At 45.3% G+C, this 25,452-nt stretch overlaps 1 protein-coding gene across 3 annotated transcripts in view; it reads left to right on the forward strand.

Moving 5' to 3' along the window:
* PHKB (phosphorylase kinase regulatory subunit beta) overlaps nt 1-25,452 on the forward strand; it is a 237,979-nt gene that overhangs the window by 164,716 nt on the left and 47,811 nt on the right. For all 3 annotated transcript variants that reach the window (XM_040329505.1, XM_040329504.1, XM_040329506.1), the window contains 4 exons: nt 9,148-9,231; nt 13,714-13,818; nt 15,678-15,760; nt 15,859-15,949. In XM_040329505.1, coding sequence (XP_040185439.1) covers nt 9,148-9,231; nt 13,714-13,818; nt 15,678-15,760; nt 15,859-15,949 — 363 coding nt within the window. The remainder of the gene's footprint in view (nt 1-9,147; nt 9,232-13,713; nt 13,819-15,677; nt 15,761-15,858; nt 15,950-25,452) is intronic.

A 25,452-nucleotide genomic window follows, 5' to 3' on the forward strand; every position in this document is an offset into this window, starting at 1 on the left:
CAGAATTATCTGCCCAAGTCGGGGAAGAGCAAGGCTCAGAATTCAGAATTATCTGCCCAAGTCGGGGAGAAGCAAGGCTCAGAATTCAGAATTATCTGCCCAAGTCGAGGAAGAGCAAGGCTCAGAATTATCTGCCCAAGTCGAGGAAGAGCAAGGCTCAGAATTATCTGCCCAAGTCGAGGAAGAGCAAGGCTCAGAATTCATAATTATCTGCCCAAGTCGAGGAAGAGCAAGGCTCAGAATTCATAATTATCTGCCCAAGTCGAGGAAGAGCAAGGCTCAGAATTCATAATTATCTGCCCAAGTCAAGGAAGAGCAAGGCTCAGAATTATCTGCCCAAGTCAAGGAAGAGCAAGGCTCAGAATTCAGAATTATCTGCCCAAGTCAAGGAAGAGCAAGGCTCAGAATTCAGAATTATTTGCCCAAGTCAAGGAAGATCAAGGCTCAGAATTCAGAATTATCTGCCCAAGTCGAGGAAGAGCAAGGCTCAGAATTCAGAATTATTTGCCCAAGTCAAGGAAGAGCAAGGCTCAGAATTCAGAATTATCTGCCCAAGTCAAGGAAGAGCAAGGCTCAGAATTCAGAATTATTTGCCCAAGTCGAGGAAGAGCAAGGCTCAGAATTCAGAATTATTTGCCCAAGTCAAGGAAGATCAAGGCTCAGAATTCAGAATTATCTGCCCACCACAGAATCCTCATCTGTCAGAGAAATGAAATGGACATCGTTAAGCCTGTTGTTTTGGTTGCTGTTTTGCTGGCGCAGACATTTGACGAGGACCATGGCTTGGCTGAGCACTTTGTCTTGCGTTTTTATTTTGTTCTATGAATCTGTTCCAGAATTGAGGCATGGCAGGCTTGTGTTGTGCTGGAACATTGCTCAACCTGTCAACTGGAAATGTGTGTATCGTTCAGAATGAATGAGACAGCTCAACCATCAAAGTTATGGTGAGGTGGGCCAAAGGGAGCTAAAAAGCCCCTCCGATAACATACCGTGGTGTACAGCATGTCATTATTTATTATCGTACACGTTTAAGCACGGCGCCAAAAACAAGGCTTCAGTTCCCAGTTGAAAAGACTGACCAAATCCATGCTAATTATTTCTTTATGGCTTAGTGGCAATTTGTTATTCCAGAAATGCTTGTTTATAGAGCAGGGGTTCAATCAGAAAGGGAAATGCTACATATTTATACAAAGCCTCGTCAAAAGATTCTAAATAAATAAGTAAATAAATTTCATTCAGCGTATGGTGTAAATCAAGTCCATAGAATGCAACAATCGGCATATGTCTCCAGATGACTGTGAAGTTCATGCAGATATAAGGTCCTGGAAACTCACCACCCAAAGTGACAGGTATTGTATTACTAAAGTGATCCCTTCACCGAAAATGTAAGGCCGCTTACCAGAGGGCAAGCTTTCTATGCAGTTGGCTATATCCCAGCCGCGGCCTTTGTGGACTCTCAGGAATACAGGGGGAGACAGGTCCCAGGGAAAACACCAGGCACAATCTTAGGCTCATCCGATTTTAAGAATGAAAAAGAAGGTGCACCATAATTCCGTATATAAAAATGGCATTTATTAAAAACCGTAAGCGTACTTACAAACAACGGTTTAAAAACGGGCGTATAAACGAAAAAGCCGGCCAGCAAACTTTAGGAGCCCTTCCTCCTTAGCGTGGTGACGTCACTGCACGTTCTCCCAGACGCGTTTCGTCATCAATAGGACGTTCTCAATGCTACATATTGCTTAACCACTTGACCTCTCTAATGTTTTACCCCCTTCATGACCAGGCCATTTTTTGCTATTCAGCACTGTGCTACTTTTAACTGCCAATTGCGTGGTCATGCAGCACTGTACACAAATGAGATTTATTCATACAAATGAAAATAAAAGGATGTTTCTGGACAGCCGCACTCCAAAAAATATTGCCTTTATTGGTAAAAAAAAAAGGATCAAAAACTACAAGCCACAGCAAAAATTGAACACACAGCTCCCACGGCTGTCAGTCAAAGTCAGTCAGCCGGTCAGGGGAGAGGGGGGGGGGGGTCAGGGACAGGTCAGGGCTCCGTGTCTGAATGGATACACAGAGCTATGACTCGGCTTGGGTGCCCCCTGTAACAAGGTGCTGGCTGAGGGGCACTCAAAGGAGGGAGGGCCCAGGAGCAGCAAAGAGGGACCTGAGAAGAGGAGGTTTCTGGCTGCTCTGTGCAAAACCAACTACACAGAGGAGGTATGTGTAACATGTTTGTTATATAAAAAAAAAAGAGCCTTTACAATCACTTTAAGTTAAAACATCTCGTTGAACAGCGGAAAGTAGTAGTTTTCGATCTGTTGAATAAAGTCACAGCCCAGCCTTCATTATCATCAACCTAAACGGCCATTATGTGTGGATTGGAAGTTGTGTTAAAATAACCTGTATAGCCGAATGTTCGTCACAACAGATGATTTTCCTGCTTTTTTTTTTTTTTTTTTATTTTGGCTGCTCATGAAATTCTACTTCTTTTGCAATTCTGTGTTTTAGAGATTAATGGTCCCATTTTCTTCTTTTTGCAGAGCCTTAAACATTAATCACCGCAATGCTTTGCTGTTATAACAGAACTAAAAGCCCCGAGTTTACCAGACACAAATTTTCCTGCTTTCAATTTGCTGCTGTGAAAAGCTTTGCTGTACAGCTGCGTGCGTAAATAAAAGTCCAGTTTCCTTCTGTTTTCAGGACAATTATTTAGCTTCATTTACATTTCATTCCACTACTTTTCATGTTCTGCTCTGTTTTTTTTTTTTGCGTTGCTTACTCATGCCAGTTTTAGTAATGGTTTTCTGTTCAAATATAAATAATTTCGCTCATTAGTATACGCATTTCTAATGTTAACCACTTGACCACCGCGCCTATTCTGGCACTTCTCTCCTTCATGTAAAAATCAAATTTTTTTTGCTAGAAAATTAATCAGAACCCCCAAACATTTTATATATATATATATATATATATATATATATATATATATATATATATATAATATATATATTTTAGGGAATAAAATGGCTGTCATTGCAACTTTTTTTCTTGCACGGTATTTGCACAATAATTTTTCAAACGCCCTTTTTCGGGGCAAAAAAACGGTTTCATGAATTAAAAAATAACAAAACAGTAAAGTTAGCCCAATTTTTTTGTATAATGTGAAAGATGATGTTACGCCGAGTAAATAGATACCTAACACGTCACGCTTTAAAATTGCGTACACTCATGGAATGGCACCAAACTTCGGTACTTAAAAATCTCCATAGGCGACGCTTTAATTTTTTTTTACAGGTTACTATTTTTCGAGTTACAGAGGAGGTCTAGTGCTAGAATTGTTGCACACGCTCTAACGCACGCGACGATACCTCACATGTGGGGTTTGAACAGCGTTTACATATGTGGGCGGGACTTGCATGCATGTTCGCTTCTGAGCGCGAGCTACCGGGGATAGGGACGTTTTTTAAAAAAAAAATCGTTTTCATTTCATTTTACACTTTTTATTTTTTGATCACTTTTATTCCTATTACAGGAAATGTAAACATCCCTTGTAATAGGGATAATCAGTTTATTGTTTATTGAATATTTTTGTTAAGCGTTAAATCACATAAGTATTAAACCGACGACGGGACCAGGTGCCATTCGCCGTACATACAAAAACAACAATAAAATCACAAACATCAAAACCGTTAAAACAAAAAAAAAACAATAACATAAATCAAAGAAAAGTAGAAAAAATTAAAATACAGTAAAAGAATAAAAAAGCCCAGAGAAGAAAAAAAAAAACAACCCCCTGTCAGTTTCCACCCCCTGTCGCACAGCCATCTACCCAGCCTCAGTCCACAGAAGGGGTTTCAGTCCCCTCCTGAACTGGAGCAGATTTGAGGTCTGCCTAAGAGCCAACGGCAGGAGGTTCCACTCTCTAGGTCCCAGCCTCGAAAAATGCTCTGCCCCCTCTACTTTTTTTAATCTAAACTTTGGGACCTCCAGGCGGAATTCAGTGGCCGGTCTCAATGAACGGCCAGTGAGATGCCTTGTCAATTTCGCCTGGAGGTAAGTAGGACCTAATTTATTGAACGCCTTAAAAACTAAGGTTAAAACCTTGAATCTGATCCGCTGCCCCACAGGCAGCCAATGAAGGGCTGCCTGGTGCCCAGAGGTCGGGCAGTGGCGTCTCTTAGATTGAGGGCTAACCTTACCACTTGATTCTGTACTTTCTGTAGGCGTTTGATCTGGGACAGGTCCTCTTTATGGAGAGATGTGGGGTCGATAAGACCCCACATCTCTCCTCCAGGCTTACAAGCATGAGATCGAGAAAAAACATTCACCGATCTCACGCCGACACCTGCGATTGCGGCTTTGTTTACTACCGGACGTGACGTCATAACGTCGCACCCGGGCCTCCGGCGGTCATAGAGATGACTGGTGACCATCACCACCACTGGTGATATCTGAATGATGCCTGTAGCTGCACCCATCATTCAGATATCACCGCACAAAGTCCAGGTCGTCATTTGACATTCAGCGGTTGTCCGCCGCTTCCGGGTATGGGTCTTCGGGACTGGGCGTTCTTATTTAATTGACAGTCTTCCGACAGTCACATACATCGCGTCACGAGTAGCCGAAAGAAGCCAAACGTCGGTGCGGCTCTATACGGCGCCTGCGCACCGACGTTCGGCTACTTTCGGAAAATCGTGACGCGATAGATGCGACCGTCGGAAGCCTGTCAATCAAATAGGAACGCCCCGTCCCGCAGCCCATACCCGGAAGCGGCGGAGAAGATCGCTCTCTAAAACGGTAAGTACGGCTTAGATTTTAAAAAAACTACCCGATTCCCCTTGACAAAATGAGCCTCAATCTAAGGCTAAAAATTTACTTTTCCGGGTGAACCTCCACTTTAAGTGGTTAATGCACTTTTTTTTTTTTCTTTCTTTTTTTTTTTCTTTCTTTTTTTTTTATATACACCCTTGTACTAATCTCGCACCTCAGCCATGCCGTTGGCTGGCCTCCTTAGTACTCTGTCCTCTACAGATTAATCTGTTGCCCATGCCACTCTTCTAATTGTCCTATTATTGTGATGAAACGGAGAGAAATGATTGTTTGTACCATGAGTTTTTGTGATGCATTCTAGTGGAAATAATTTCGTTGGCCTAAAAGACCTATTAGTTCCGAAAAAGCTCCAGAATATTTCATATCGCATCTGTAAACATTGGTAATAGCTTATATTAGCTAATGCTCTTTGACAACACTCATCCCTTAATTCCTGTTCCGCTTATACAGAGCCTTCTATCATCTCGCAGAGAGTGGTGCTGAATTTTCGAGGAATATTTTCGAAATGTCATATGGTTACCACAGGATAATCTGCCATGTTTGCACATCAGCCCTCAGAATTTGCTTTTGAAGATAATGCGCTTATCAGTATATTTTTCTTTCTTAGAATGTTAAAGACTTTTTTATATGTTGACTATTCATCAGTTGGTTAAAGTATATCTGCTGCCCAAACCTTTTTGTAGTTTTGAGTTGAGAATAGAGACGGGAAGGCCTACAGGGGGAAAAAAAAGAGACAAAAAATTGGTGAAACGCAGTTTTTTTAAAACATTTTTTACAAAGCTGATTTTATTTTTTCCCCATAAAGCTGCGTACACACAACCATTTTTAATGTCTTAGGGGGAAAAAACCGAAGTTTTTCTCAATGTGATTCTTGTCAAGCCTGCCTTTTCACGATCGTGCAAAAAAAAAAATGCTTGAGCAAAGCACGGTGACGTACAACACGTACGACGGCACTATAAAGGGGAAGTTCCATTTAGATGGCGCCACCCTTTGGGCTGATTTTGCTGATTTTGTGTTAGGAAAAGTTTGGTGTAAAACCATATATAAAACGTTTAAAAACCCAACTACAACCACGTCCACGGAAGACGTCATATGTGACGAAACTCCATCGATTTATCCATCGGTACCTGCCGAATGCTGGAGGTGTACGTTTTCCCCTGCTGACGCGCAACATGTGTTCTGGACTTGCCCTCAGATCCAACAGTTCTGGACTGGGGTCACGGCCTGTATTGCAGAAGTGCTGGGGGTACCGGTCCCACAGGAGATTAGTGTTTGTTTACTGGGATTGGTGGAGGAGGTGGTGCCGTCTAGAGCTCACAGAACATTGTTGAGTATCTTGTTGTTCTATGGAAAGAAGGCCATTCTGCTCAAATGGAAGAATCCAGGGGCCCCTGAGATTGCTTTTTGGAAGGGTTTGGTGAACGCTATGATGCTTTACTATAAGGCAACGTACCTATCCCGGGGATGTGTCGGGAAATTTGAAAAGGTGTGGAGGGCCTGGTATGAATCAGACCACACGGTTGGGTAAAGAGAAAGACGGCTGATGTATGATTAACTAGGTATATAAGTGGGGTAGAGCTCCTGTTGCAGATGTTTTCGGGGATGATGTTAGTGGCATGCCACAGAGGGGAGTATCGATGCTGAAGGTGTCCTGATTTAAGGTTGGGCGGGGATGGGAACTGAGTAGGGGGGGTGGGGGGGGGGGAGGATTTGGGAAGGTTTGGTATTGAATATGCCATCTGCGATGGCACAGGTTTTGTGTTCCCGGTCATGTTGGCCGATAGTTAAGCTTGGCGGTGTGCCAAGGAATGTTGTTTTTTTTGTATATGTGCAAAAACCTTTAATAAACAGAATTTTCAAAAAAAAAAAAAAAATATGTGACGAAACTCGTTGGGTGGAGCTGAGGTTTGTGACATCATCACATGCTTTGCAGTCTGGATCCTTGGGACCAGCTTGTATTTATTTGAAATTTTATCTTGTCCATGTTTGTGAGTATTTTGGCTTAGGATCCCTTAGATCTGAGTGCATATTGACTTCTAATAGCTTCATGTTGGAAGAGGCAGAAACTGTTTGAGGAGCCAGTTAGTTATGTGGTGCTGTTCTTGTACTAACAAAGAACATGCTGATAGGAGGAGAGGGCAGAGATGAGCTCCTCTGTCTGCTGCTTCTCCTTTTACTGTTCAGTCACTGGCTGGGGGAAGGACAACTGCAGCAGTGAAGAATCAGGTACTCTGCCCTTTCAGACCAGGCTGTGCTGTGTAAATCTCAGAACTGGGTGGACAGAAATACAAATCCTTTGGTTGGTAAAACGGCTCCCACGGGTACGTATTTCATCTTTAACTGTTTGATTAGAGTTCACCTTTAAAGGGTCAACTCAGCAGGAACTGATACTTTCAATTGTGGTAAATACTTGGAGTCCTATGGCGAGATCTCATTTCTTCAGGTCCCAGGAACACACCTTTGCCATGGCAACAAAGTCCCACTTTCTGCTCAGTGGATTTTGAACTGATTTTGTATCAGAAATATCCAGCAGGAGCCGTGTTCTCTGCACTAGAAGGGCAGGCAGGGAGTAAATATTGTTTGAAAGCTTGGTAAAAGATTTGCCCACCAGGGTTCCTTTCAAGCCAGCAGATGCCCACTAGACCCCATCTGTAAAGGAAATCATTGGACACAGCTAACACTTTTATTTTGTAACATTAGCATTGTAACAGCAAAACAAAGAGGCATGATTTTTGACAATCCAATATACACTTTCTATATAAATCTGTTAGCCAGCAAAACAGGCAGAACTGAGAAAACTATCTCCTACATCAACTTCTTGGATTCCATGCATGCTTTTCCGCTGTTGACTTTTAATTTCTAAGGACTACATATCCCATGGTACCTTGCTGCCTACAGTTATTCCAATATTGACTCCACCTCCTGAAACTCTTGGTGCGTTTCCCATTGACTTAAATGGAAGATGCATCTTTGGTGTGCTTTTGAAATGTTCCAGCACAGCAACAAAAAAAAAAGCGTATCATGAGAAAAGGGGTCTTAGTTCAGAGTCATGTCAAACTTTTCAAAGAAGTAACTTTTTTGAAAAGGGAAAAAAAAATATTAAAAATCTTTTGTAATTATATGAGTAGATGATCTGGGAAAGAACATGGATCCTTGACTTATGTTTTGGTCAGTGGTGGCCCGCTCATCTAATCTCCATGCAGGGCACCGGACGCATGGATTTCAGTGTTTTTTTTAATTTTGTTTTGAAGCACATGATTTGAGCCTGAGGCTCTAATTGGCTTCAGAAAGGGTGGGCCCAAGCCCATCTTCTTGTGTGAGAAAAGGAAATTAATATTCGCTAAGGGCAGCACAGTGGTCTAGTGAGTAGCTTTTTCGCCTAGCGGCAAAAGGGTCGCTGGTTCGAATCCCGACCACGACACCATCTGCCTGGAGTTTGCATGTTCTTTCTGTGCCTGCGTGGGTTTCCTCCGGGTACTCCGGTTTCCTCCCACACTCCAAAGACATGCTGGTAGGTAAATTGGATCTTGCCCAAATTGGCGCAGTATATATATGTATATCTGTGTGTATGACTGTGTGTCCCAAGCGTGTCACGATCCTACGGGGTAAAATGACCGCACCAGCCAAGCAGACACTGGCTGGAAAAAGCGCCCAGAGGCGATTCAGTTCGCATGAGTAGCGCTATACAAGTCATTCATTCCTGCTTCTCCTCCCAGCCAATCAGGAAGCAGGTCCTGAGACCCGATTGGCAACGGATTCTTAGGACTCCAGGCCAATCGGGTCTCAGGAACCGCTTCCTGTTCTGCCGGGAGGAGACACCACGGCCCCGGCAGCAACAGCCTTTTCTAGGAGCCCTGCCCCGGATTCAGCAGTGCACCAACACCACCACCTCGTCGTCCTCTTCGCAGCATAAGGTAAGGCCATGGATCACCGCCTTCCTGATCCATTGATCGAGCGCCGGGGTGATGCGAGTGAATTGCCACCTTCCCGGTCGAGCGCCATGGGACGGGAGGAGGGTTGGATAGTGTGAGTGGATCGCTGCCTTCCCGATCGAGTGAGCGCCGCGGGGGGGGGTGTAGTACAAGTGAGGGGGCCATGTTTGTTTGCCGCCCCCCCCAAAAATATTGAGCACCAGCCGCCACTGGTCTTGGTTTTTACTTCTTTGCACTTTGATCCCTGTTATGCGATTTATATATCAACAGTAGCTGAATATTCAAATATTTAGGTGCAGCATTCTGTAGCTACTCATCATGCAGCACTTAAGCTATAAAAGCGCATCCTCTTAATATATTACATTGTTCTCTGCAGGCCTATCTCCACCTGGGAGTGAATGAGAAGTTGGGATTATCAGGAAGACCTGAAAGACCCGTTGGCTGCCTAGGAACATCAAAGGTCAGTAATACAAAAGGGGAAAAAAACAACAACTTTACAGTAAGAGCTGTGAAAACCTGGCATAGACGTCCACAGGAGTTCTAGCCAACTCTGAAGTTTTTGTTTGTTTAAAAAAAAGAATGCATCTGCTTCTAGACGCCAACATCTAACTGGCTATTAATATTTATAGGAAATAACACTCTAGATCGGGGATATGCAATTAGCGGACCTCCAGCTGTTGCAGAACTACAAGTCCCATGAGGCATAGCAAGACTCTGACAGCCACAAGAATGACACCCAAAGGCAGAGGCATGATGGGAGTTGTAGTTTTGCAAAAGCTGGAGGTCCGCTAATTGCATATCCCTGCCCTAGATTATTGATCAGGTAAGGGTGTCCAATAGCAGCCCTTCTCAAGTCGTATTCCTGATGAGGTGTCTAGGGGTTCTATGAGCAGTGAGCAATGGCAAATCGATCTCCTACCTAAACTGACCACCCATGCAAGGGAGTACTTTTGCATGGACATGTAAGGGAACACCACAATTTTTACCGGCTACATTTTTTTTGCCAAAGTGAAAAAAAAACATAAACTGTTCAAAATTAACAATTGTATTCAGTACTTCTATAAAAAAAAATTCAAATTGTCTAAAAAGGTTGAACACGTATATATCAGTGAAATGTGAGCATGTGGTCTCGTCTGGTGCACCCAACACAACATTTCCTACAGTGGGATTGATCTATTTAAGAGTACCTGTATCGGTACAATACCTTTATACAGTTGAAGGTTTTTTGCACTTCAATTTTATCTGCCCGTTCAATAGATTTTCATGAAAGTTTGGGAATTGGAGCCACTTTTGGTGCCTCTCCTGCAGCTTGCTTTTGGGTGACTTCCTGGATTGTTGCAGTTTGTGTGGACCCATCCATTTTGCTTTTTTGTTTACTCATCTCCTGTGTGGATATAAACGACTGGTTGGTGAGATGCCCATCATAATACTCCTATAATTAAAGGAGAAGTGCAGCCTGAGCTTTTTAGGCTGGGCTCATCCTAAGGGTCACAGGAGTGCAATTCGTTTTGCACTCATGTGTCCCGTTTTTAGCGGAGAGCAGTCATCAGTCGGAGCAGCGCGTCATCACGACTTCCAAGTCGGGATCCGCCAGCTGCCCTGATTGATGGCAGTCTCGGCGAGCTGCTGAGGCAGCCTCTCCCCGCCCCTCCACTGCTCAGCGCTCCAATGAGTACTGAGAAGTAGAGCAGAAGTCATGCTGACTGATAGTCAGCATCGCTCTGCTTGGGGAGGAGTGAGAACCGAACCATTGGCGGTGTTCGGTTGCTCGGTTCTTAGGGCAGCACTGGGGGACAGCTGCAGCATCAGCCTGATGCTCCATCCACCGAGGTGAGTATGAATATAAAAAAAAAAAAAGTCTCTTTTAATTAGATGCAATATGTATGTTGTCATATACTTTCCTAAAGAAGCCGTGTTGGGGCGAAACATGTTGGGACTCTCCCTTCAAGCAACATACTTGGGATAACATCTATGTATTCAGGGCTGCTGTTAGAAATCATGGAGCCCTGTACAGCCTTCCTGACATAAATTATTTCACTGATAATATATACGTGTTCAAACTTTTTAAACAATTTTAGTGTTTTTATATGGAAGTACTGAATACAATTGTTAATTTTTAACTGATTACGAATCTGTATTGCTATGGCACATTAAAAATCCATCATATCTGATTAAATTTTTTCGTCTTTCATAATGTGGTGGTATGCAATGTATACTAATACATTATGCCATTACCTTTTAGGGGGCCTCTTTTTTTTTTTTATTTATACCTGCTTAATGCATAAAATGTATTAAGGTTAAAAAAACAAACAAAAAAAAAAACCTTCTGACTTTAGAACCACTTTAAACATGAAGAAACGTTGAATTGCAGCACTCAAGATTTTTTTTAAGGAAGAGAGATTACAGTGTTTCACAGGACGTGCTTTCTGTTCAAAACTGTTATTTTTATTCAATAAAAAAGACAGAGAGCGAGCAACATCTCAACTGTATAGTTGGTTCTCTTCATAATATAATTTTTTTTTTACATATGTTATTATGTCTGAGAACACAATATACTGCATACATAGGTGTGCGTAGCATATTGCATTAGGGTGTGCACCCCAAAGCTCAAACACGTATGCATGTGTGTGCGTGTGTTAATATACTGACGATGTAAGAAAAGCAGTGGACAGTGTCAGTAGGGTAGAGATTGGTGTCAGTAGAGCAGTGGATGGTATCAGTAGGGTAGAGATCGGTGTCGGTAGAGCAGTGGGCGGTGTCAGTAGGATAGAGATTGGTGTCAGTAGGATAGAGATTGGTGTCAGTAGGATAGAGATTGGTGTCAGTAGGGTAGAGATTGGTGTCGGTAGGGTAGAGATTGGTGTCGGTAGGGTAGAGATTGGTGTCGGTAGGGTAGAGATTGGTGTCGGTAGGGTAGAGATTGGTGTCGGTAGGGTAGAGATTGGTGTCGGTAGGGTAGAGATTGGTGTCGGTAGGGTAGAGATTGGTGTCGGTAGGGTAGAGATTGGTGTCGGTAGGGTAGAGATTGGTGTCGGTAGGGTAGAGATTGGTGTCGGTAGGGTAGAGATTGGTGTCGGTAGGGTAGAGATTGGTGTCGGTAGGGTAGAGATTGGTGTCGGTAGGGTAGAGATTGGTGTCGGTAGGGTAGAGATTGGTGTCGGTAGGGTAGAGATTGGTGTCGGTAGGGTAGAGATTGGTGTCGGTAGGGTAGAGATTGGTGTCGGTAGGGTAGAGATTGGTGTCGGTAGGGTAGAGATTGGTGTCAGTAGAGCAGTGGATGGTGTCAGTAGGGTAGAGATTGGTGTCAGTAGGACAGTGGGCGGTGTCAGTAGGGTAGAGATTGGTGTCGGTAGAGCAGTGGGCGGTGTCAGTAGGATAGAGATTGGTGTCAGTAGGGCAGTGGGCGGTATCAGTAGGGTAGAGATTGGTGTCAGTAGAGCAGTGGGCGGTATCAGTAGGGTAGAGATTGGTGTCAGTAGAGCAGTCGGCGGTGTCAGTAGGGTAGAGATTGGTGTCAGTAGAGCAGTGGATGGTATCAGTAGGGTAGAGATCGGTGTCGGTAGAGCAGTGGATGGTGTCAGTAGGGTAGAGATTGGTGTCAGTAGAGCAGTGGATGGTGTCAGTAGGGTAGAGATTGGTGTCAGTAGAGCAGTGGATGGTGTCAGTAGGGTAGAGATTGGTGTCAGTAGGGCAGTGGGCGGTGTCAGTAGGGTAGAGATTGGTGTCAGTAGGGCAGGAACTCAACCACAAATTGCACTACCAGTGGGAGGATCTAAAAGGATCAATAAATAACAGGAGTGCGTTATGTGCAGAGTTCAGGGGTGTGCTATGTACAGAGTGCAAAGTTCAGGGGTGCAATGTGTACAGAGTGCAGGGTTGAGGAGTGTGATATCCAAAGTGTGCAGGGTTCTGGCCATAAAAAAAACACTAGATGCGAGGGCCACATGAAATGGCCTGGCGGGCCAGATTCCGCCCGCGGGCCTTGTGTTTGACACCTGTGCCGTAGAGGGTAAAAAAGAGATGACATATATTTTTGGCTTTGACCAACCAGACCATTGTAAATCATTTAATAATAACTAAGAGAGAGGTTGGCCCAATAGTTCACTCTGAACTAACTCATTTACCCGATGTTATTGCGTTTCACTGAATTACCATAAAATAAGAACTATTCATTCCTTTCCATAAGCCAGATGTTGGTTGGATGGAAGCTTCCGAATGGCAAAGATGTTTTTATTACAAATGATGTGAGCCGACTGCCGTTCCTCTGTAACAAAAACCCTAATATTACCCCAAATGCAGCGTTTCTCAATGTTTCAACACAGAGAAATCCTTGAAATGACTTTATGGTCTCGGGGAACTTCTGCTAATAATATATCTACAACTCATGATACATTAGTGTGATGGTCAGTGGGAAGAACGCTCCTTATACTTGTGGTCATTGAGAAGAATTACCCCCTTACAGACAGATAAAAAGATCAATGATGCCAGTGGAAACTTATCCGAGAGGCAGAAATTGCTCATTGCTCAAGGAACCCCGAGCAACCTCTGGAGGAACCCTGCTTGAGAAAACTGTGTAGGGGAGGTCTGACACCACTTATGGGAGCGCCTTAGCTGTAGTCAGACAATGAGAAGCCCAACAAAGACAGTAATGTCGATTGTCCACCACTAAAAGGTTCCTACTGGTGACTCCATAACAGGTGCACCGCCGTATCCTTCTTCAGACTCCCACTGTGTGGCATGTACTCAAAAAATTAACCTTTTTTTCCTGGAACCCCCCAAAAACTCTACCCTTCTGCTAAACCACAGCACTAAAGATTGTTTACCTTATTGGGTACCATACGGTCTCAAAACCACACAGCCCCGTGCCGAAATCCAACAGCACTACAAGCTGAAGTCATTTATATGTTCTGCATGTACTGAGCACCTCGTTTTACCTCCTCAGATTTATCGTATTCTCGGGAAGACGGTGGTTTGTTATCCCATTGTGTTTGATCTGAGCGATTTCTACATGTCCCAAGATGTCATGTTACTCATTGATGACATTCAGGTAAAAAAAAAAATTGCACTTCATATCCAGTCCTGCTGAATCTATATATATAAAACTCAACGTGAAACTTGGCACACATGTTGCTTATATGTCAGCAACAAACATAGGATAGGTGGTTTAACCCTTACCCACCCCCATTTGCCATGGTCGGGGTTTTTCTTTAAAGTCCCATTCAACTCTATGGGAAATACATGTTACTTCATAACTTCCAAACGGCTGTAGATATTTCGATAACACTTGGTCACATGTTACTTATATGTCCACTTAAACTATAGGATAGTTCATTTATCCCTTAACTACCCCCATTTGTGAGGGTCGGGGTTTTTGTTTAAAGTCCCATGCAAATCAATGGGGAATGTATGTTCCCACATAACTTCTGTACGCCTGGAGATATTTCAATAATACCTGCTACACATATTACTTATATGCCAAATAAAAATATATGACAGTTACATTAACCCTTACCTACACCCTTATATAAAAGATGGGTATATTTATATTACTATGTTTTTCCTCCCCAAAAGGTTAAGATGGGAAGACCGGGCAACGCCGGGTATTCAGCTAGTATATATATGAGAGACTGGGGATGAGGGAACCATTTATTATATAACCCTGCAAAGAGCATTGGTGACCAGTATTTAGTAGCAACCAGCTGGGATTTTACCCTTTCACTACTTTAACCACTTAAGACCCGGACCATTATGCAGGTTAAGGACCTTGCCCCTTTTTGCGACTCAGCACTGCGTCGCTTTAACTGACAATTGCGCGGTCGTGCGACGTGGCTCCCAAACAAAATTGGCGTCTTTTTTTCCCCCATAAATAGAGCTTTCTTTTGGTGTTATTTGATCACTTCTGCGTTTTTTTTTTTGTTTTGTTTTTTTGCGCTATAAACAAAAATAGAGCGACAATTTTGAAAAAAAATTATATTTTTAACTTTTTACCATAATAAATATTCCCCAAAAATATATAAAAAAAAATGTTTTCCTCAGTTTAGGCCGATACGTATTCTTCTACATATTTTTCGTAAAAAAAAATCGCAATAAACGTTTATTGATTGGTTTGCGCAAAAGTTATAGTGTTTACAAAATAGAGGGTAGTTTTATGGCATTTTTATTAATGGTTTTTTTTTACTAGTAATGGCGGTGATCAGCGTTTTGTTTTTTTTCGGTACTGCGACATTATGGCGGACACTTTTGACACATTTTTGGGACCATTGGCATTATTATAGCGATCAGTGCTATAAAAATGCATTGGATTACTATAAAAATGCCACTGGCAGGGAAGGGGTTAACACTAGGGGGCGGGGAAGGGGTTAAGTATGTTCCCTGGGTGTGTTCTGACTGTAGGGGGGGGTGGCCTCACTAGGGAAAATGACTGTTCGCTGTTCATACATTGCTTTGCGTAAATTACGTTCACGTCGAAAGCATTGACTATTTGCGACGTGATTAGGAGCATGCGCACTTGGATACGTTCACGGACGGCGCATGCGCCGTTCGTTAAAGACGTCATTTACGTGGGGTCATGTTTTATTTACATAAAACACGCCCACCTCTTCTCAATTTGAATTAGACGCGCTTACGCCGACAGATTTACGCTACGCCGCCGTAACTTAGGGCGCAGGTTCTCTTTGTGAATCCAGCCCCAGCCTCACTAAGTTACGGCGGCGTAGCGTATCTGAGATACGCTACGCCCGCACAAACTTACGGCGGGCTTTCTGAATCTAGCCCATTGGGTTTTAGGAATCCTTTTTTTCCCCCGCGATTTTGTTTTGTCAGTAAGAAGGACATTCCAGGTATTGTTGTTGTTCTTGTCTGTTTCCAGGAACTTGCTTGTCACTGTATTTTGGTCTTTTTCCTCAGAACGCTCTTCAGTTTATCCGGCAGTATTGGAAGATGAAAGGACGACCCTTATTTCTGGTGCTGATCCGTGAGGACAACATTCGGTACAGTGCATGCTTTTTTTTTTTTTCAGCTAAATCTACATTGACTCATGGGCTGCACTACAATAACTTTCTATATTTTTATTTTTTCCATCCAACAGGGGGAGCCGTTTTAACCCCATCCTTGACATGCTTGCCTCATTTAAGAATGGGTTTGTGGCAGGGGTCAAGGTCCATGTGGACAGGCTGCAGGTGAGTGTTTTACTGGTGGCGGCGGCTCGCCGTGTGTAGAGCTGAAACCTTGGTGACTAGTTTTTGGTAACAGAAGTAATAGGTGGGCATCTTGCCTTGTCTGCTCTTGGGCAGCATTTTTTACTTCCAAATCTTTATAATGGCTGAAATATTCTCTAGGGGCCAGATCCACATAGAAATAGATCGGCGCAGCGTATCAGAGATACACTACACCGCCGTACCTTACCTGGCCTAATTTCGAATCCTCAATGATTTCACGCCGTAAGTTACGGCGGCGTAGTGTATTTCTGGCAGCGGATTTCAAATTGGGCGGGTAGGGGGCGTGTTTCATTTAAATGAAGCGCGTCCCCGTGCCGAATGAACTGCGCATGCGCCGTCCCGAAATTTCCCGCCGTGCATTTCGCTAAATGACGTCGCTAGGACGTCCTTTTTTTTTTACTTGGACGGGACTTACGTACATTCCGATTCACGGACGACTTACGCAAAAAAAAAGAAATTCAAATTTCGGCGTGGGAACGACGGCCATACTTAACATGGCAAGTCTAACTATACGCCGCAAAATACCAGTTTTAACTATACGCCGGAAAAAGCCGACTAGAGACGACGTAAAGGAATGCGCCGGCCACTCATACGTTTGTGGATCGTCGGAAATAGCTAATTTGCATACCCGACGCGGAAAACGATGTGATCGCCACCCAGCGGACGCCGAAGTATTGCATCGAAGATCCGAAGGCGTACGAGGACGTATACCTGTCGGATCTAACCCAGATGCCGTTGTATCTTGGTTTGAGGATTCAAACTAAAGATACGACGCGGGAAATTTGAAAGTACGCCGGCATATCAGTAGATACGCCGGCGTACTCTGTCTGTGGATCTGGCCCTTTGAGTTCCGGTGCTGCAGAAATTATACAGCCGGCCCCCCCAAAATAAAAAAACACCAGCTTTGGGAGCCGTGCGAATCTTGTGCTCCCCGGGAGCTGACCGTTATTTTATACGGATGACATAAATCCATTTCTTTATCGTACATCACGGGACACAGAGCAGCATATTCATTACTATGTGGGTTATATGGAGTACCTTCAGGTGTTGACACTGGCAATCTCAAACAGGAAATGCCCCTCCCTATATAACCCCCTCCCATAGGAGGAGTACCTCAGTTTTTACGCCAGTGTCTTAGGTGTTAGTCATGGTTTAGCTTGCCTCCGCATCCTTGGGATTAGGTGAGCTACCGGTTCTGTCCAAAAAAGCCTGAGCGCTAAAGTGGTCAGTAACCGGACCCCAAACCCTTGGGGTATAGCCCATAATGCTTTCTTTTTAAGAGAGCTGGACCCTGGGCCCAGAACTTAGAAAACCTTTGGGCGCCTAATGTTTTCTGTTTGCCAGGGTGCTATATGGGTCCAGGACAGTGGATCCTTCATGGAAGAAGAAGGTTCCCAGGGCCTGAAGGTCTAGACATCCCCACGGAGATGGGGGAAGATTGGGCCTCTTGCTTGGCAAAGTCCTGCGGCATGGAGCAGGTAAGTAAGGGGAAAAACTTGCGGAACTTGGCTCTTAGCAAGTTTTTTCTGGGAGGTCACAGGGGACATGCCTAAGGTTATGCATTGCATCTGGCAAACCAGTCACATATCATGAAGATAGGATGGCTCTATATGTTATCATTCCCCATAAAAAGTGACCTCCCTGGTAGTGTTGGAAAAGCTGTGAGTGGGGCCTTTTTGTGTACAAATGTATGTGTGTGTCAGAGAGCTATGCTTACCTGCAAGCCTCCAGGCGATGCTCTATCCAGTCCTCTTCCTCATGCCTGCAAGGCAGGCAAAAAACGCTGACCTCCTCGTGTGTTCCAGGCCTGCGGCTGCAGGAACAGAGAGGCCCTTCCTCCCAACCCCCCCCCCCGTCGGCGGGCGCGTGCACGTGTTATAGGCGCATTTGGCGCCGTTTTAGCTGGGGGGGAAGGGCGGGTCAGTGGTTTAAGGAAGGGGCGGCCCTTCCTTAGTGCCACAGCTCATTCAATACTTTGGCTTGAGGGAGGAAGGACTGGAGTGAAGCACGGGGCGCTGAGGACACACAGTGGCCAGAAAGAATACTACAGTCTTCAGAAGATTGTGGTTTAGCCTAGGAATAGGCTGTTTTTTCTTTTCCATCTCATAGTCTTTTCTTTGGCAATACTACTCAGGGGGATAGAATGTTTTTTCTTGCCTAAGATTGAAAAAAAAAAAAGAAGAAAAGTTTTTTTCTTTTGGAAAAAAAAAAAAAAAAAAAAGTGTCATCTAGGGTAGAGGAAACATTTTTTATTCCCCAAACAGGTGTTTGGGCATTTAACTATTTATAAGTCCCAGGTACCAATAAGTAGCAGGTGTGCCTCGGTATTGTACCATGGCATCAAAGAACAAGCCAGAGGGTACAAAAGGTGGGGATTCCCCCACAGAGTCTGAGGTCTCGGACAGAGCTATGCCGCTGCTTTCTCCACAGGGAGCCTTTGGGCCATCGGGATCTGGGGCTGGAGCTGACGCGAGTCAACCCAACCCTAAGATGGTCACGGAGGAGGTGTTGCTCACCTCTTTAAATGAGATGCGGAGAAGCATGGGAGAAATGATAGCCGCAGCTATGCGGGGTAGTAAGCGGAATAGATCTCCGTCACCCGTGCGCGGACCCTCGGAAGAGGAGGTCCTTTCCTCTGGGGAATTGGACGACCTCTTGGACAAAGACCAAGTAGGTTCAGGGATCGAAGATCCGGATACAGAGGAGTCTGGGGCAGTCTCCCTGAGGGAGAGCTGGTGGATTCAAGGCTTGACGGACTTGGTCCATAAGGCATTCAACCTGCCTGTACCAGATCTCCAGGTATCGACGATTTCAGCTTTGGGCTCACTGAGGGCGCCTCAAAGCAGTGCTGTGTTTCCGATCCATCCTCTATTGGAGGGAGTCTTGTTCCAAGAGTGGAACAAACCAAGTAGACGCAGCCATCTCATGTGTTAACAAATCGTTAACATGCCCTGTAGAGAACGTACAGGTTTTCAAAGATCCAGTTGATAAGCGCTTGGAAGCACTACTTAAGAACTCCTTCACTTCTGCAGGGGCAGTAGTACAGCCAGCCGTGGCTGCGATTGGAGTCGCTCAAGCTTTATCAGATCAATTTAAGCAAATGCTTGAACTTATTCCTGCCGAGCAGGCAGAAGAATTTTCGGATGTCCCTAAGGCCATATGTTTTACGGTAGACGCAATCAAGGATTCCATCCAGCAAGCGTCACGTTTATCGTTATCCCTTATCCATATGAGAAGACTCTTATGGTTGAAAAGCTGGGAGGCTGAGCCCCCATGCAAGAAGCTCCTGGTAGGGTTCCCCTTCCATGGAGGACGGCTCTTCGGAGAGGACCTAGATAAATACATTCAGACCATTTCAAGCGGCAAGAGTACACTCTTGCCAACTAAGAAGAAGGTTCAGGGGCCTGCGTTTAAACGACAGTCCTCCCCTGGGCAGGGGCCCTCTAATGCCAAGCAGTATCGACGGCCTCCTGCAAGAGCAAACTTCGGCTTCAACAGCAGATCAGAAGGACAGGCTGTTAGAGGCAAGAGGCAGTGGTTTCGCAAGCCAGCAAAACCAGCCCCCAAGTCTACCTCATGAAGGGGCGCCCCCACCCACGAAGGTGGGGGGAAGGCTGCGACTCTTTTCGGAGATTTGGGAAGCCAGCATTCCCGACGAGTGGGTACGGTCTTCCGTGGCCACAGGCTACAAGCTAGAGTTCCTAAGGTTTCCTCCTCCTCATTTCCAGGAGTCGAGGATTCCAAACGATCTGGAGAAAGGAGCCGCATTAAGATCGGCTCTAGATCATTTACTTTCCCAGGGAGTAATAGTAGAGGTACCAGTCCTGGAACAGGGGCTGGGTTTCTACTCCAACCCAATGGAGGCTACGGCCCCCCCGGGTGTTTACGAAGGTTCTAGCTCCAATCCTAGCCAAGCTAAGGATCCAAGGGGTCACGATCCTAGCATACCTGGACGACCTCCTAGTCATAGACCACTCGTCTCCCGGCTTGGAGCGAGCAGTGGCCCTCACGGTCCAATACCTCGAGAGGTTCGGCTGGGTCCTAAATCGAGAAAAGTCAGCATTCCAGCCCACAAGGCAGTTGGAATATCTCGGCATGAGATTAGACACAGAACAACAAAGGGTGTTCCTACCTCTGAGGAAGGTCAAAGCCATCAAGGAATTAATCCTACTGGTTCTAAGCAAGAAAGAACCGACTATTCGCCTATGTATGAGACTACTAGGCAAGATGGGGGCTACATTCGAGGCGGTGCCATACGCCCAGAGCCACACTCGCATCCTGCAGGCAGCCATCCTGTCAGCATGGAGCAGAAGGCCACAGGCCTTGGATATCCCGTTGCCACTCTCATCAAGAGTCCGGCAAAGTCTGTGTTGGTGGTTAGACCCTCAGAATCTACTGAAGGGAAAGTCTTTCAACCCAGTGGCTTGGAAGATAGTGACCACAGACGCCAGCCTGACGGGCTGGGGAGCGATTGTGGATGGTTCCACTCGCCAAGGTATTTGGGCAAGGCCAGAGAAGCTTTTACCCATCAACATCTTGGAGCTCAGAGCGGTTCGACTAGCCCTCAGGGCTTGGACGTCGAAATTGCAGGGGTTCCCGGTGAGAGTTCAATCAGACAATGCCACGGCAGTGGCATACATAGATCACCAAGGGGGAACCAGGAGTCAGGCCGCTCAGAGAGAAGTGAGCTTGATTCTCCTAGGGGCAGAGGCTCATGTGCCCTGCATATCGGCAATATTAAGCCGCCAGACTCTATTGCCGGGGGAATGGTCTCTGCATCCACAAACCTTTCAAGCACTCTGCCAAAAATGGGGAGTGCCGGACGTGGATATCATGGCATCGAGACTCAACAAGAAGCTAGACAGGTTCATGTCCCGCTCAAGGGATCCGATGGCCTGCGGAACCGATGCTCTGGTTTGCCCTTGGCATCAGTTCAAACTTCTTTATGCGTTTCCCCCGCTCCAGTTACTACCCCGCCTGCTGCGCAGGATCCGGGTGGAGCACATACCAGTCATCCTGGTAGCTCCAGCATGGCCCAGAAGGGCATGGTACTCACTAATCTTAAGGATGGTAGTGGGAGACCCTTGGACTCTTCCTCTACGGCCAGACCTGCTATCGCAAGGTCCGATCCTCCACCCTGCCTTACGGCATCTAAATTTGACGGCCTGGAAGCTGAATCCCTGATTCTCAGGGGTAGAGGTCTGTCTCAGAAGGTAATCTCTACCCTAATCAGAGCCAGGAAACCGGTCTCTAGGGTGATTTATTACAGGGTCTGGAAGGCCTATGTAGGCTGGTGTGAGTCCAAGCGATGGCTTTCTCGCAAATTCACCATTGATAGAGTTTTAAGTTTTCTCCAGCTAGGAGTGGATAAAGGATTGGCATTAAGCACAATCAAAGGACAGATTTCTGCTCTGTCAGTGTGGTTTCAGCGGCCGCTGGCCACCCACTCGCTGGTTAAGACCTTCCTTCAAGGGGTCTTACGTATTAAACCTCCAGTTAAATCCCCGCTTTGCCCGTGGGATTTAAACCTTGTTCTGTCAAGTTTACAGAAACAACCGTTTGAGCCGTTGGCTGAAATTCCTTTGGTTTTACTGACAAGGAAGTTAGTATTTTTGGTCGCCATAGTTTCCGCAAGAAGAGTATCGGAACTGGCGGCCTTATCCTGTAAGGAACCATATCTTATTTTTCACAAGGACAGGGTCGTTCTCCGCCCTCATCCTTCCTTCCTACCGAAGGTTATATCCAGTTTTCATTTGAACCAGGATTTGGTATTACCATCCTTCTTCCCTAAACCTACTTCCAGAAAGGAAGGGTTGCTGCATACCTTGGATATCGTCAGGGCCATGAAGGCCTATCTTAAAGCTACAAAGAAGATCCGGAAAACAGATGTGCTGTTCATATTACCGGATGGGCCCAAGAAGGGGCAGGCAGCTGCAAAATCCACCATTTCTAGGTGGATTAAGCAATTAATCACTCAGGCCTACGGCTTGAAAGGGTTGCCTCCTCCAGTATCATTAAAGGCTCATTCTACTAGGGCCATGGGCGCCTCCTGGGCAGCACATCACCAGATCTCTATGGCTCAAGTTTGCAAGGCGGCAACCTGGTCTTCTGTCCACACGTTTACAAAATTCTACCAGTTGGACGTAAGAAGGAATACTGATACAGCCTTTGGGCAGGCAGTGCTGCAGGCTGCAGTTTGAGACCCTCGGATTCCGGGGGCTCCTCTTTTTTGAGTTAAATTTAAAATTTAAGATTATTTTTCTCAACTAAGTTGGATTTATTATGATTTGAGTATTTCTCTAAATTAAATCCTTTTGTCTTGGAGATGTTCTCCCTCCCCTCATTGTGAGCATTGCTTTGGGACATCCCACATAGTAATGAATATGCTGCTCTGTGTCCCGTGATGTACGATAAAGAAAAAGGGATTTTTAATACAGCTTACCTGTAAAATCCTTTTCTTGGAGTACATCACGGGACACAGAGCTCCCACCCCTCTTTTTGGGGACCATTTTGGGAGGCATACTGCTTGCTACAAAACTGAGGTACTCCTCCTATGGGAGGGGGTTATATAGGGAGGGGCATTTCCTGTTTGAGATTGCCAGTGTCTACACCTGAAGGTACTCCATATAACCCACATAGTAATGAATATGCTGCTCTGTGTCCCGTGATGTACTCCAAGAAAAGGATTTTACAGGTAAGCTGTATTAAAAATCCCTTTTTTCTGGTCACTTAATGCCATAAAACCCGTATTGTAAACTGCGCTGGGATTTTCCATCTGAACGGTTTTCCATTCACTATCTGAATAATTAACAAGTATTTTCAGATTAGGTCTTCTCTCCAGATTTTTATATCTTTTCCCTTATTTATGGAGCCTCAGGATGGCCAATGCCTCTTTTGTTTTCCTCTGTATCACTTCTGTGGCAGTTTTGTTTTGACACCTTCTGCCTGATAAAATCAGAGAAACCCGCTAATTAACCTTTATCAGCCAAATGGTGCTGGTGGACTTGTGGTGACATGTTCTGGGGAATAACACGGAATAAATTAGGGTGATGAACATTTCCTTTCTAAAGACAGATTATTTGTTTGATATTTCATATCGAAAAATTGTTTTTCGGAAACCGTTCTACAATAATCCTGTAGATCAGGGCTAGGCAACGTTTTGAGCACAGTGTGCCGAAAAATGTTTTCAAAGAAATTGAGCGTGTCGATTTTATAATAAAAATGTCAACTTCACACTCAATCACGAAAAATAATTTTATAAATTAAATGCTGTAACTTTAGTAGTGAGAAATTAACATCCTGCACTCTTACGCCTCAGATCAGCCCCAATTTCTGCACCTTCACACCTCAGATCACCTGTCCCCCCCAACAAATCTGTTTCATCACTGTACCCCCTACACATCTGCCCCACCACTGTACCCCCCTGCACATCTGCCCCACCACTGTACCCCCCTGCACATCTGCCCCACCACTGTACCCCCCTGCACATCTGCCCCACCACTGTACCCCCCTACACATCTGCCCCACCACTGTAACCCTCTGCACATCTGACCCACCAATGTACCACTCTGCTCTTCTGGCACCACTGTGACCCCCTCTTATCTGCCCCACCAATGTTCCCCCTTTCTCATCTGCCCCACCAATTTTCCCCCTTTCTCATCTGCCCCACCAGTGTTCCCCCTTTCTCATCTGCCCCACCAATGTTCCCCCCTTTCTCATCTGCCCCACCAATGTTCCCCCCTTTCTCATCTGCCCCACCAATGTTCCCCCTTTCTCATCTGCCCCACCAATGTTCCCCCCTTTCTCATCTGCCCCACCAATGTTCCCCCCTTTCTCATCTGCCCCACCAATGTTCCCCCCTTTCTCATCTGCCCCGCCAATGTTCCCCCTTTCTCATCTGCCCCACCAATGTTCCCCCTTTCTCATCTGTCCCACCAATGTTCCCCCTTTCTCATCTGCCCCACCAATGTTCCCCCTTTCTCATCTGCCCCACCAATGTTCCCCCTTTCTCATCTGCCCCACCAATGTTCTTCCATGCACATCTGCTCCACCACTGAACCAGCTTTATCATCTGTTCTAACACTGAACTTATATGCTCATCTGCCCCACCACTGTATCGGTCCCAGCTCTGTTCCCCCTCCTTCTCTACCCCAACGCTGTAACCCCCTGCTCATCTGTCCCACCAATGTACCTCCTTTCTCCTCTGCCCCAACACTGACCCCCCCCCCCCCTCATCTTTCCCACCACTGTAACCCCCTTTCTCATCTGCCCCATGACTGTACCAGAGCTGGGAACTATCGGTCCTAGCTTGGTTCCCCTGCTTCTCTACCCCAACACTGTAACCCCCTGCTCATCTGTCCCACCAATGTACCTCCTTTCTCCTTTGCCCCAACACTGAACCCCCCCCCCCTGCTCATCTTTCCCACCACTGTAACCCCCTTCTCATCTGGCCCAACACTGAAGCCCCCTGCTCATTTGCCCCATCACTGTACCCCCTGATTTTCTGTCCCACCACTGAATCCCCTTCTCATCCCTCCCACCTCCTGTACCTCCTGCTCAACTGCCCCATCACTGTACCCCGATGCTTTAGTAGGTGGATTGATGGAAAAGGCCAGATAAAGGCAAGCAAAGAGTCCCATTCCGCCCTCAGGCCACAGTTTAGAGACCACTGATCTAGAACATTGATCTTTGCCGTAGATCACATGACTAAGCAAGACAGAGATACTTTATTTATTTTTTACTCTGAATAATAAACTGATTTAGTAACGCTGACGTAGATTCAGAAGTGCGAATTTTAATGACTGGTTTACTTTTATTCACAACCCGACCATTCTGCAAACTTTCAAAAGGATTTTGTACCTGCAAAGCTAATTAGCAGGTATTTTAATGAGTATTTTCAGCTAGTGGGCAAACGTTTCATGGAAAATACGTTTCCTTGGCACTCCGGTTCCCAGAATTTCCACCTGCAGCAAAGCCCGAGGCGTTTGAGCTCAGGGCTACGATTGCTGCGTGATATCAATTATTAAGCATCTATCTTTTTTCTTTTTTTTTTTTTTCATATCTGTTATAATGGGTTTCTCATGTAAATGCAACTTGCTCAATTTCCCAAAAGGTGCGAGGCTTAGAGTGGAGGGAAAAAAGCTGGGATCAGTTCCCACCACCGATTTTATGACAGGATTTTGTGCTCAGCGCCGCCTCCGCCCTCCCCGCTCCACTTAAATTAATGACAGAGTTTAAAGAAAGTAGAGCGAACCATTAAAATAATTGAACATTTTTAAAATTCACTTCAGAAGCGTCCAATTTTGTGATTTACCTTGTGCGTTCTGAAGTCGTGCCAGTTAATTTGGTGTCGGCTTTTAGAGGAAGAATTGCAAAATGCTGCTTTTTTTTTTTCCCTGGCTTTTCAGCAGCAGAAAATTGTGAGCGGGTGACAAGGCCGGGCTCAAATTGTGCATGCTAGAGAA

This window comes from Rana temporaria, chromosome 11, assembly GCF_905171775.1.
Source record: "Rana temporaria chromosome 11, aRanTem1.1, whole genome shotgun sequence".
NCBI lineage: Eukaryota > Metazoa > Chordata > Amphibia > Anura > Ranidae > Rana > Rana temporaria.